At 54.1% G+C, this 10,952-nt stretch overlaps 3 protein-coding genes across 4 annotated transcripts; 1 reads left to right on the top strand and 2 right to left on the bottom strand.

The window, feature by feature from the left end:
* Positions 1-769: 769 nt before the first annotated feature.
* On the bottom strand, positions 770-2,314 carry PFDN6 (prefoldin subunit 6). Of its 2 annotated transcripts, none has more exons than XM_014555711.2 (5): positions 2,170-2,314; positions 1,879-1,957; positions 1,540-1,610; positions 1,334-1,458; positions 770-1,074 (listed from the first exon to the last, which is right to left on the bottom strand). In XM_014555711.2, exons 2-5 carry the CDS (start codon positions 1,940-1,942, stop codon positions 945-947), a joined length of 390 nt encoding a protein of 129 aa, XP_014411197.1. In that variant the 5' UTR covers positions 1,943-1,957; positions 2,170-2,314; the 3' UTR covers positions 770-944. The 2 variants fall into 2 exon arrangements, with proteins under 2 accessions (XP_014411197.1, XP_006180569.1); XM_006180507.3 differs by having other exon boundaries at positions 1,879-2,021; positions 2,170-2,281.
* A 202-nt stretch (positions 2,315-2,516) lies between these two features.
* On the top strand, positions 2,517-8,541 carry WDR46 (WD repeat domain 46). The gene is made up of 15 exons (XM_006180508.3): positions 2,517-2,676; positions 2,776-2,979; positions 3,087-3,167; positions 3,288-3,400; positions 3,525-3,612; positions 3,741-3,802; positions 4,059-4,163; positions 4,268-4,418; positions 4,540-4,675; positions 4,867-4,966; positions 7,144-7,457; positions 7,591-7,685; positions 7,820-7,915; positions 8,044-8,157; positions 8,270-8,541. Exons 1-15 carry the CDS (start codon positions 2,608-2,610, stop codon positions 8,369-8,371), a joined length of 1,830 nt encoding a protein of 609 aa, XP_006180570.1. The 5' UTR covers positions 2,517-2,607; the 3' UTR covers positions 8,372-8,541.
* A 270-nt stretch (positions 8,542-8,811) lies between these two features.
* B3GALT4 (beta-1,3-galactosyltransferase 4) lies at positions 8,812-10,584 on the bottom strand. The gene is made up of 2 exons (XM_032462810.1): positions 10,458-10,584; positions 8,812-10,278 (listed from the first exon to the last, which is right to left on the bottom strand). The coding sequence occupies exon 2, from the start codon at positions 10,253-10,255 to the stop codon at positions 9,104-9,106; it is 1,152 nt and encodes a 383-aa protein (XP_032318701.1). The 5' UTR covers positions 10,256-10,278; positions 10,458-10,584; the 3' UTR covers positions 8,812-9,103.
* Between the last annotated feature and the right edge of the window lie 368 nt (positions 10,585-10,952).

The following is a 10,952-nucleotide window of genomic DNA, read 5'->3' as shown; positions in this document are numbered from 1 at the left end:
TGTTTTTTATCCATGAAGAGCTGAAAGCAAGGAGTTGGTGGAAACGGTTTCCTCAGGATGGTTTATTCCTCCCCAGTAACCCCTCTATCCCTGGTCTCTTTATTTGCTCTTAAATTTTCCTAAGTTGTCATAGACCTATGTCAAGTACTAGCTACCCAATTAAAATGATCAGTACGAAGAACACCCTTGGCTTGGAATTTGTAGGAAACAATTTTTGGACAGAAATCCAAGAACAATTTTGTGGACAGTGTACAAACCTCAAGGACTTACAATATCACAGAGCGTTGTGTGTTGGGATTTTAAATCAGTTTAAGCTACATTTAAACAAATTTTATGAAGAAAGAGATTAAAAAGAACTAAGATGCTAAGACTTTTGAGGATGATATATCATAGCAAGGAGGGTCACCATGTTTCATTCTAGGGTCACAGGTTAGAGAACTGTATGTTAGTCAATTAAACTCACTTTCCCCAAAATTGTTGCATTGTAAATGTCCTTCTCTTGTTTCCTAAAGGAGGATGCCAGCCAAGACAAGGGGGAGTTAAGGATTGTATATACAGGCAAGAATTAGGTTTGAGACTTTTCAGACTTTAGTCTTAAGAAAGATTACTTTGCCACAGAGAGATACCAGTGCAAAAATCTGGACCTGAGAAGGGGTGGTAGGTATAGCTCAGTGGTAGAGTGGATGCTTAGCCAGCAGATGTCCTGGGTTCAATCCTCAGTACCTCCATTAAAAAAGAAAAAAAGAAAGAAAAAGAATTTGGACTTGAGTGAGTTAACATAGATGGTAAATATATAAGGCGGAAGGGACCAAGGGAATGGGTGGAGACAATTATGACAGAGGTGGCTGGTCAGAAAATGGCCAGGTATTTTCACATTTTATTAGCTACAGTATAGACCCTAGAGCTGCCTCATTCCCTCCCCTCCCCTTCCCCCCACCACGGGGTCAGGCCTTCCCAGGAGCCCCTGCCTTTGCTGCCTGGGCCCGCTGGAACTCCTGCTGCAGCTGAGCAAGGGTCTCCCTCTGTTGTTCTGACTGGCGCTCTAAGTCCCGGAGCTGGGATTCATATCGCTTACTGAGGAGAGACGAGAGGCAAAAAGCAAATGAGAAATTGGTGAGACTTACTACTGAGGATGCTTAAGGCAAGAAGGAGACTGGTGGAAAACCTGACCTTTAGGGGAGGGAGAAGAAGAGGGGTTAAAGGGAAGGGGTTAGAGGAACTGAGTAACGGGGATACTCTGGAGAGATACTCTACAGTGGTTTCTGCAGTGGTTCCTCAACACCTCTATTCCAACGTGTCAGGAACATCACAGGGTGCTGGGACAAAGACTCACATTTCAGCTGTGATGTAGTCTAGCCTTTTCCCCACTGTAGCCCGAGCCTCCCCAAGTTCCTGTTTGACCAGCACGGGACCCAGAAGTTTAAAGACCACGTTGGACCCATCCAGCAGGGCCAGTTCCTGACGGAGGGGTGAGACATACATGATCAGAATCATTGTCCGTAAAAGTCCTTCCTCGCCCCACAAACCCCAGTCTCTCACCTCTTTCACGATATTATTTTCTGTTAGTTGTGCCTCTAGCTTCTGCCTCCCTGACATGGATTTACTCAAGTCTGGCGGGTGGAAGGAAAGACTTGATAAATCAAGACATCAAATGTGCCACCCAACCCCCAAAGTCCCCCACAAGAAAATGTAGCTGAAGCAGCAGACAAGGATGGGGACGGCGGGTCAGTGGATGGGTAAAGCGTATTGAGGAGGGAAAGGGCCGCACACGGGGGCCCAGGGGTGGGGTGGGGGTGGGGCGGAACACATTATCTTGGCATGGCTTTGGGTTGTAAGTGAGGGGATGGGGGCGAGGCCACACCGATCCTCCTCCCTTACCTTTCTGTAGCTGTTGATATTTCTCCACTTCTCCCTGTAACTTCTTCTGGATCAGCTCAGCCATGGCGGGGACGAAAGCCTGCAGGGAATCGGAGAGGGGCACTGGGTCTCACACTGGAAGGTACCGGGGCTCTCTTTCTGGCCTGCGGAAATGACAGCCCTCTTGAGAGGCAGTCTCTCGGAGCACCGCAGTTTCTCTTCGTCCGGGATATCAACTCCACCCCGTCTCCAGCGGGTGGCAGGCAAACCGAGACCCCCAAAACCCCTCAACGGAACCCCTGGCCTACTCACGTTCTCCCTTCAGTACTGGTGAACCCGGAAGTAAACAACGAATGCTGGGAAAAGACGGCGCCGGAAGCTGCCTTCCGGCACATGCCGGGAACTGTAGTTCTAACATACTAAATGAGTGGCGTTCTGCTAAAAAGGCTAAACTTGGAAGGCTTTAGGCAAGATGAGGAAACGAAGCTGGGATAAGAAACTGCATGGTTACTTGGGTCCTGGCTCCGGACTGACTCTCTTTTCTTACTCAGGCATAAGTTGACTCACCGGAGGGCGGGTCAGCCCCGCCCCTCAGTGGAGAGAGCGCCCTCACTCAAGATGGCGCCTAGAAGGCTTCAGACCTAGGGCTGCACCGATTGGATGGCAACCGGAGGACTTCCGGGAGTTTTTAAGCCAATTGTGGGACAGCTGAGAAGAATTTGCACGTGCGTCGTCTTTCGGGTGGGCTAGATGGAAACAGCCCCCAAGCTGGGCAGGGATGTCCCGCCTAAGAAGGACAAACTTCAGGCCAAGAAGAAGGTAGAGGCCTCCTTGGGGTGGAAGGGAAGTTTTTAGCTGCGGGGTTGGAGGGGCGGGGCAAGGGGCCGCGGAACATCAGGGCTCCTGATCTGCCCGTAGAAACCGCGGCGATACTGGGAGGAAGAGACCCCTCCAACTGCTGCCGGAGCCTTTCCAGGGCCCCCTCGTAAACTGAAGAGGAATCGAGAGCTCCGCCCCCAGAAGCCAAAGAACATTCACATTCGAAAGAAGTCTCGGATCTCCAAAAAGCCTCAGGTCCCGAAGAAACCCCGAGAACGGGGGCCTCAGCGGAGCTTGTCTGGGGTGAGCCTGGAACTTGACAGGGTAGCGAGACAACTCGCCTTCCGCCTTGAGGGTACGAGGGTTGGGGTCAACTCTAGTTGGTCTGCTAATTGCCTCCTCTGCCCTAGGCACAGGACCCATTTGCAGGCCCCGCCCCCGTCCCTGGGGAGGTAGTTCAGAAGTTCCGTCGCGTTGACAAATCCAAAAAGGTGAGGACTTGTTGCAAGCAGGGAATGTCTGAGTGAATTGGATGGGGGCGGGGCCCGGTGGCTCTCTTGTGACCCTCCTCATATCCCTTGGTTCTTCGCTCCTGCCCTAACGTGTGATAGCTGCCACGTTCTAAATCCAAAACCCGAAGCCGACTGGAGGCAGCTGAAGCTGAGGAAGAGGAAGTAAGTGTGAGAGCTGCTCGTTCTGAGCTGCTGCTTGCTGAGGAACCTGGGTAAGTGGACCCTAATGTGGGTCTCTCCGTCCCCTGCTTTATGGGGCTCTTAGTTCTCCATTTTGTTTTTGTACACCCATTTCATGTTAGGAAGCTTTAATGCAGCTGTAACGCTCGCTTGCAGGTTTCTGGAAGGGGAGGATGGGGAGGACACGGCAAGGATACGGCAGGCTGACATCGTGGAGGCCGTGGACATCGCAAGTGCGGCCAAAGTGAGCCTGAGGATGGAAAAGGGCTCATTGGTTGATGGGTGGTGCAGAGCAAGATGGAGGTGGGGAGTGGAAGAGAAAATTACTGAAGGGAGCCTTTTTTTTTTTTTTTTAAACTATTCCCTTTTCAGCACTTTGACTTGAACTTGAGGCAGTTTGGACCCTACAGGCTGAATTACTCTCGAACTGGGAGGTAAGGTTGAATTCCAATGACTTGAACTAGGATGTGGTCATGTCTCCTTAACCACTTCAGCCCTGCCCATCTCAGCCATACCAGTGTATGTTTGGATGTTGATGTGGGGAGGGTCCTGTGATCTGCTTCCATGCGAAGGTGAGTGTGTGGAGCAGTATCTCTCACCTGGAGAAGAGGAGCTGGCGTGGGGCAGACCTCTGAGTCAGGGGTCATTGCTCCCCTGCATTGACACCCTGCCTGTCCCTACCTCCAACAGACACCTGGCTTTTGGAGGGCGCCGGGGTCACGTGGCTGCCCTTGACTGGGTGACAAAGAAGCTCATGTGTGAGATCAACGTCATGGAGGCAGTGCGGGACATCCGGTCAGTGGCCTCTGTTGGTGGTCAGTGGGGTGAGATAGCCCATCCCTGATTGAATGATAGCCTGTGACTCCCTTTCATGTTGAATCACTCCTCTCTCCTCCCAGGTTTCTGCATTCAGAAGCACTGCTTGCTGTTGCTCAGAACCGCTGGCTTCACATTTACGACAACCAAGGCATTGAGCTCCACTGCATCCGCCGCTGTGACCGAGTCACACGCCTTGAGTTCCTGCCTTTCCACTTCCTCTTGGCCACAGCTGTGAGTGGCTGTGGAGCACAGGGACTGGGTGGCAGACCCTGAGAAGACTGATCCTCCCCTGGGACCCCAGTAGAGGGAAACCAGAAGGCAGTCTGTCTCTTTCTCTCTCTCTCTCTCATAGTCAGAGACAGGGTTTCTCACATACTTGGACGTGTCCGTGGGAAAGATTGTGGCCGCTCTGAATGCTCGGGCAGGACGACTCGACGTCATGACTCAGAACCCTTACAATGCTGTCATCCATCTTGGACACAGCAACGGTGGGTCCTTGGCTGAGGTCAATTCTGACCACCCATCCTGCTTTTCTCTTCTAAACATGTATTTCATGAGTCGCTTAAAGTTGCCCCTTTACCTCCCTCTCTTGTTACCTCTTGGCTTTGAGTCCCCATCTTTCCCAGGTTTAATCACCTCAGTGCCCTGTTAGTAACCTCAGCTCTTCTCTGATGTCCAGGGACTGTGTCTTTATGGAGCCCAGCCATGAAGGAGCCACTGGCGAAGATTCTCTGTCACCGGGGTGGGGTCCGGGCTGTGGCAGTAGATTCTACAGGCACGTAAGTCACTTGTTTGGGTATGAGGTGCTGTTGAGGGGGGTGTGTCACAGCTGGGCAAAAGGGACTAGAAGGTAATGTGCCTTTAGGAGCACACACTCTGCAGCCAAACTGCCTGGTTTAAATCCTGGTGTTACCACTGACCAGCCATGTCAGTGGCCCGTTACGTAACGTCAGTGTACGTGCACACACGCTGCTTCCCCTGCGAGCGCGGGTATGAGTATCCAGCTCGAGGGTCAGAAAATTTTTCCTGTAAAGAGCCTGATAGTAAGCATTTTAGGCTTTTTTGATAAAGAGGCATAACCGAGTGTTTCACATAGGTACTTACGTAACAAGAGAGAAAAAGTATTGCAAATTTTTAAGCAATTATGTATAAAAACAATTGAACCACAATGTATCTGTAACACAGGTCAACTAGTGGGAAGAACTGGATTTCTGTTTTGGAGAATAACATTTGCTTAATTGAGGTTCAGAATTAGTGTTCTGAATCATCAAACTTGATTGCAGATGTGTATCTATCAATGCCGATCTGTGGAGAGGTGTTTTTTTTTTTCATCTTTGTAAACATTTTTCCACATAGATAGACAATGAGCTCGGTGGTGCTCAAAATGCTAACAGGTGGTGGGCGTGTCACTGAGATGATAGTGCCCTGGGCAGCAGTGTGAAGAGATACCGTCTTGACCGTTCTCCTGTGCTCTTGTAGCGCAAAAGCAGCCTCGGAATAAGTAACCAAATGAGAGTGGCTGTGTGCCAATAAAACTTCATCTGTGAACACTGAAATTTGAACTTCAAATAATGTTCACGTGCCTTAAAAATGTTTTCTCTTGCTTTTTTTCCCCAACCACTTAAAAATGTAAAAACCATTCTCAGCTTATGGGCTGTACAGAAACAGGTGTGGGCTGGACTTATTTGACTCATGGGCCATAGTTCGCCAAGCCCTGGGCTTAGCACCAAGCTGTAGTTAACATTAAAGCCAGGCATGGCATCCAGAGCTTACCGTGGTGCCTAGTGAGTGGGTGGCGCCATGCTCTGTGACCATCATCATTAAAGATGATCGGATGGTCGTTCTCTTGAGGTCTGGCTGGTGATGAGAAGGGTAGGGCTGGGAGGTCTGCTTTGAATTTCCACTCTTCCTGGGCGAGTATGTGCATTTCCACAGCTGTTCTGTCTGACTTGTACGCGTGTTTGGATCGGGCCTACTGTTTCTCCCAACTGGGCCTCTATTCAGCCCCATCAAAGGCCAACTCTCTGCTCAGAGGAACCCTTTAGTTCCCTCCTCCTGGGTTCACAGCCACAGCTAAAGAGAGTCCTTGGCGTCTGGCAAACACACAGCCCCTGGCCTGGCTGGTCCCCCTTCAGCCTCCCTCTCTGAGGAGCAACTTGAACATCGACAGAAACTCCAGTCTCTGAAAGTAAACGACTTACGTGGGTCACGATTCCTTGAGAGGGTTTGGTCACCAACCTTGCCCCTCCTCCTTCCAGGGAAAGGGGGCGGGGTGGGGCCCTCTAGTGCATTACTTACTGCCTTGCTTCCTAAGGAGGCTTTCTCCGGTCTGCATGACTTTACCTTGTGACTTGTCATTGCTGGAGACCAATGTCGGGGACTCTGGGTCCCTCTCTGACTTTCAAGAGCCCTTACAATTTGTACACTCCTGGTCCTCCTGTCCCTATTTCCCACCATCCTGAAAACAAATCCCTGCTTCCAATACCTGCTGTATATCTCTCTTGTGCTTTCTTGAGAATTGCCTAGAAAGGCTCAAATCCCAGTTTTCCCACAAAGCCCTCCCTGACCTCCTCAATCCGTCCTTCCCTCTGCTGAGCCACTGGGCTGTCTGCACAGTGGAACATCACTTAGATAGATTGTCGTATGCCTTTTCCCTTCAATTCACGCGTCTTGAGTAGGTGAGAGCACAGACACTGAAGAACCCAGTCTAACTTGAATTCTAGCTCTACTGCTCACCCTGATTTCCCTTTTCTGAGTTTGTTTCCTCACTGTAAAAGGGAAATAAACAATACGGTCAAGTGACGCTTAACTGAGAGGAGGCCTGTGGAGGGTGGTGTGATGGTAGTGATTACTATCATTATTGGTCTTTTTCTCCCCAGCTGGACTTCATGCCTGGACTTGGTCACAGGCCTGCCCGTTAAGCTCATACTACAGATTAACCCCCTCTTCCCCCCAGGCACATGGCCACCTCTGGTGTGGACCACCAGCTAAAGATCTTTGACTTGCGAGGGACGTTCCAGCCTCTGAGTGCTAGGACTCTGCCCCAGGGAGCAGGGCACCTGGCCTTCTCCCAGCGGGGACTGCTGGCTGCAGGAATGGGTGACGTGGTCAACGTGTGGGCAGGGCAGTGCAAGGCCAGCCCCCCCCTCCTGGAGCAGCCCTACCTCACTCACCGGCTCTCAGGCCACGTGCACAGCCTTCAGTTCTGCCCCTTTGAAGATGTGCTAGGGGTGGGGCACAGTGGGGGCATCACCAGCATGCTGATTCCTGGTGAGTAGGCAGGGATGGGGCTCATAGTGAATGAACTGGAGGGAAGTTGGGATGGGTCTTGGATCAGCCAGGATCAAGGGGATTGGTCAGGCTGGGCCCCTGTTTATGGCCCCATGCTCCTTCCTCCTTCCAGGGGCTGCTGAGCCCAACTTTGATGGCCTGGAGAATAACCCATACAGGAGCCAGAAGCAGCGCCAGGAGTGGGAGGTGAAGGCGCTGCTGGAGAAGGTGAGGTGCCTGCGTGTAGTTTGGGGCCTGGGATCTTGGGAAGAGTGGGATTCAGCAGCCTCCTTGGTTTCTATCCTTTGGTGTCACCCTCTTGTGGCTCCTTACCCTTTCCTGTCCCTCTGTGACACATCCAGGTACCTGCAGAGCTCATTTGTCTGGATCCACGAGCCCTGGCAGAAGTTGATGTCATCTCTTTGGAGCAGAAAAAGAAGGAACGGATCGAGAGGCTGGTATGGAGCAGGCGCCTGACCCCCACCTCCTATCCCCACTGTGTCCCCAGAAGTGCAGCACTGCAGGCAGGTGCCACCACCCCTGCCTCTGAGGCTGTTCCAGGTTTCCCTCTTACCCCTTCCCATAGGGCTATGATCCCGAGGCCAAGGCTCCATTCCAGCCAAAGCCAAAGCGGAAGGGCCGCAGTTCGACAGCAAGTCTGGTGAAGAGGAAGAGGAAGGTCATGGATGAAGAACACAGGGTAACTGAGCACTTGGGGGTGGGCCAGGTGCCCACGGGCTCTGCCCTCTTGCTTGTGCCTTTGGCTTAGCCAGCCCGCCACTTCTCACTGCATCCCTCTCTCCCCATCCCAGGACAGAGTCCGGCAGAGCCTTGAGGAGCAGCCGCAGAAGCAAGAGAAGGCAGCCAAGCCCACGGGGGCCCGGCCATCTGCCCTGGACAGATTTGTGCGCTGAGCCAGGCTCCGGGGTGACCTGAGAACAACATTCTCTCCCCAGGACCCCCTGTGGGGAATGCTCCTGTTCCCTGGAATGAGGAGGGAGTAGTGTGCCCCTTCCCGATCTAGGGGTGGACAGCTGGCTCTGGGGTGGGTTGGTATTAAAGAGGAAGGTGAGTGTTTGGATAATGTGTTGGGATCATCCTGTGGACCTGTCCTCTCCCAGGTCTAGCACAGGGCTGCTCTCGGATACCAGGGGTCATGGTGTCTTGTCCCTACCCTTCCCTGTCTCTTGGGGTTGCTGTGGCCTTAGCCTTGCCCTATAGGGCCTTCCTCCTTGGAAAGGCTGTCCTCCCTCTCCCACAACCCTGGATATGTTCTTCCCATCCAGCAGGATCCGGTAGCCTTCAGGCTGCCCAGGTTTGTGTTCTGGGGCTTCTGGTGAGGACCACACTGTACTCGAAGAGGAAGAGAGACAGGTTTATTGAGGGGCTTATGCCCCTTCTGCCATGGCTGGAGAGAACAACCCAGCATGTGCTGCTCTTCCTGATGACCATCTTTGGGGCTGGCAGGTCAGGCTTCTAGGTTTCTCCTGTATCCCTCAGTCTTCAGTGACAGACTGAGTGTCTGGTGTGGGGAAGCTGATCACGGGCAGCCAGCTAGGGCCCCTGCCTTGGGCCTGGGAGAGAGGTCGTGGGGGTGCTAGCTGGACCCTCCACTCCTCGTCCCTCTTGTGAGCCCCCAAGCACTCTCAGCTGTAAAGCCAGGCTATTACCCGACACCGCAGGATGCCTAGTGCTCCCTGGAGCCAGGAGCAGTGGGGTTCAGTTCTTTCACCCTTAGAGCCATCCACCAGCTTCCAGGCTTTCTGCATCTCCATGGGATCCAACCCGTGGGATGTCAGCAGGAATTTCCCATAGCAGCACCGGTCCAGAGGGTAGTGGGTCGCACCAGCCAGCTTGACAGAGTGGGTTGGGGTGAGGCCTCCTCGTCGGGCACTTACTCCCACAAAGACATCCTCCAGAGGCAGAGGGGGTGCCCGGCTGGCCACCTTCAGGATGAGCTGCACGGCAGAAGCTGACAGCACATAACCTGTGCCTGAGGCATAGGGGGGAAAGGGGCCCCAGGTGGGAGGCCACTGCTCCTCTGATATCTGGTGCTTGCCCCCTGGTGTCCGAGAGGGGTGCACCCGCCAGTGCACACGGCCCAAATACAAAAGAGGCACTGGCTGGCTCCCCAAGGTGGGGCCTCCTTCCCACTTTTCATCTCCAACCTTAGCCTTTTTCTGGGGCTCCATGCCCCTCTTCTGTTGCTCCCAATGGCCCCCTCGCCGGACCAGCTCTGATACCAGTTCCGGGACGTTGACATACACGTCATCGTCAGTTTTGAGGATGTAGCAGGCCATGGGGCAGTGTTTGTCCGCCCAGTTGAGCCCACTGAGGGTCTTGAGGGTGAGGTTGCGGTAGGAATCCTGGAAGGCCGCCTGCATGATGTCCCCCTGGGCCGCTGACTCGCGTGCCAGGTCGTTCCCGTGGGAGTCCCCGGTGGGATGGCGCCAGCTTGGCTTCCCCAGTAGAAAGAGAGTCTGCACCCTGAGCCCTTGGGCCTCGCGTAGGCCGCCCCATGAGGCCCTAATGGCATTTCTCTGGTTCAGGTTCTCTGGGGCCGTGCACACTAGGATTAGCAGGAAGGGAGGGGCAACGGGACCACTACACAGCTTCTCGTTGGGGATCAAGAGGCGGGGCAGGGCCAGGGGCGGCCCAGGCGAGGCAGGGGCAGGGACCAGGGAGGCTAGCGAGAGGCTCAGCAGCTCTTCCCCGATGCCTGAGGGCCCAAATAGGGTCCAGACAATCACCAACAGCAGGGCGACGAGGAGAAGGCGCCGGAAGAGACTGAGGGGCATGGTGTGGCACGGTCAGAAGGGATCTGGAGGGAGAGATGGAGGGCAGTTAATGGCCAGGGAGCCCAGCTCTCGGAAACTTGGGTCCTTAGCGGGCCACGCCTGGGATGGGGCGGGCGAATCGAGAGGGTAGTATCAGCGCCGGAAGGTGCTGACGCGGGAGGCGGCGCGGCGGGAACCCTGGGGGCAGCTTTGGAGAGGTTACCTTGTCGGCGCGGCTCCAGAGCCCGGCTCCATGGCTGGCCGCTCCGCTTCACCAGCCGCCTCCCCCGCCCAAGTCCCGCCCCTTTCGCCGGGAGGGCTTGGCGCTGCGCAACCCCGCCGGAAGCTTCGCAACCGCGCGACGCACGGACTACAGGCGGGAGTGGGTGGGGTGGAAGCGTGATCGTTGCCCGGACCAGGCAGGAATGAAATTGGACCCGTGTCTTGGCCGGCAAACGCTGTGCAGCCGGACCGGCAGCGGCCTCCCCCGCGACCGCGCATCCCACCTCCCTGACGTCCCGGGGCCCAGTTCTTTTGGGTCATCGAAATCAGCATACCCCCCAACTTTCCGACTCCGGGCCCCTACCTTGTAAAACCTGGGGTGGTAAATATCTGCAAATTCTCATCCAAGCAGCAATTGGCTTGGCTCAGCTACTACACAAGGCACAACATTGCACACGCCAAAACCAAGGAACCTCGTCTTCATACTGGTCAGGGC

This window comes from Camelus ferus, chromosome 20, assembly GCF_009834535.1.
Source record: "Camelus ferus isolate YT-003-E chromosome 20, BCGSAC_Cfer_1.0, whole genome shotgun sequence".
Lineage (NCBI taxonomy): Eukaryota > Metazoa > Chordata > Mammalia > Artiodactyla > Camelidae > Camelus > Camelus ferus.
This window is presented reverse-complemented; position numbering and strand designations above follow the sequence as displayed.

Bases quoted from the DNA above. Each gene is read 5' to 3' on its own strand.
- PFDN6 (XM_014555711.2), bottom strand. From the start codon at position 1,942: ATGGCTGAGCTGATCCAGAAGAAGTTACAGGGAGAAGTGGAGAAATAT. The intron at 1,611-1,878 runs GTAAGGGAGGAG...TCCACCCGCCAG, and splicing joins ATATCAACAGCTACAGAAAG to ACTTGAGTAAATCCATGTCA. The intron at 1,075-1,333 runs GTGAGTCTTTGT...GTCTCTCCTCAG, and splicing joins GACTACATCACAGCTGAAAT to TAAGCGATATGAATCCCAGC.
- WDR46 (XM_006180508.3), top strand. From the start codon at position 2,608: ATGGAAACAGCCCCCAAGCTGGGCAGGGATGTCCCGCCTAAGAAGGAC. The intron at 2,980-3,086 runs GTGAGCCTGGAA...CCTCTGCCCTAG, and splicing joins CTCAGCGGAGCTTGTCTGGG to GCACAGGACCCATTTGCAGG. The intron at 4,164-4,267 runs GTCAGTGGCCTC...CTCTCCTCCCAG, and splicing joins GAGGCAGTGCGGGACATCCG to GTTTCTGCATTCAGAAGCAC.
- B3GALT4 (XM_032462810.1), bottom strand. From the start codon at position 10,255: ATGCCCCTCAGTCTCTTCCGGCGCCTTCTCCTCGTCGCCCTGCTGTTG.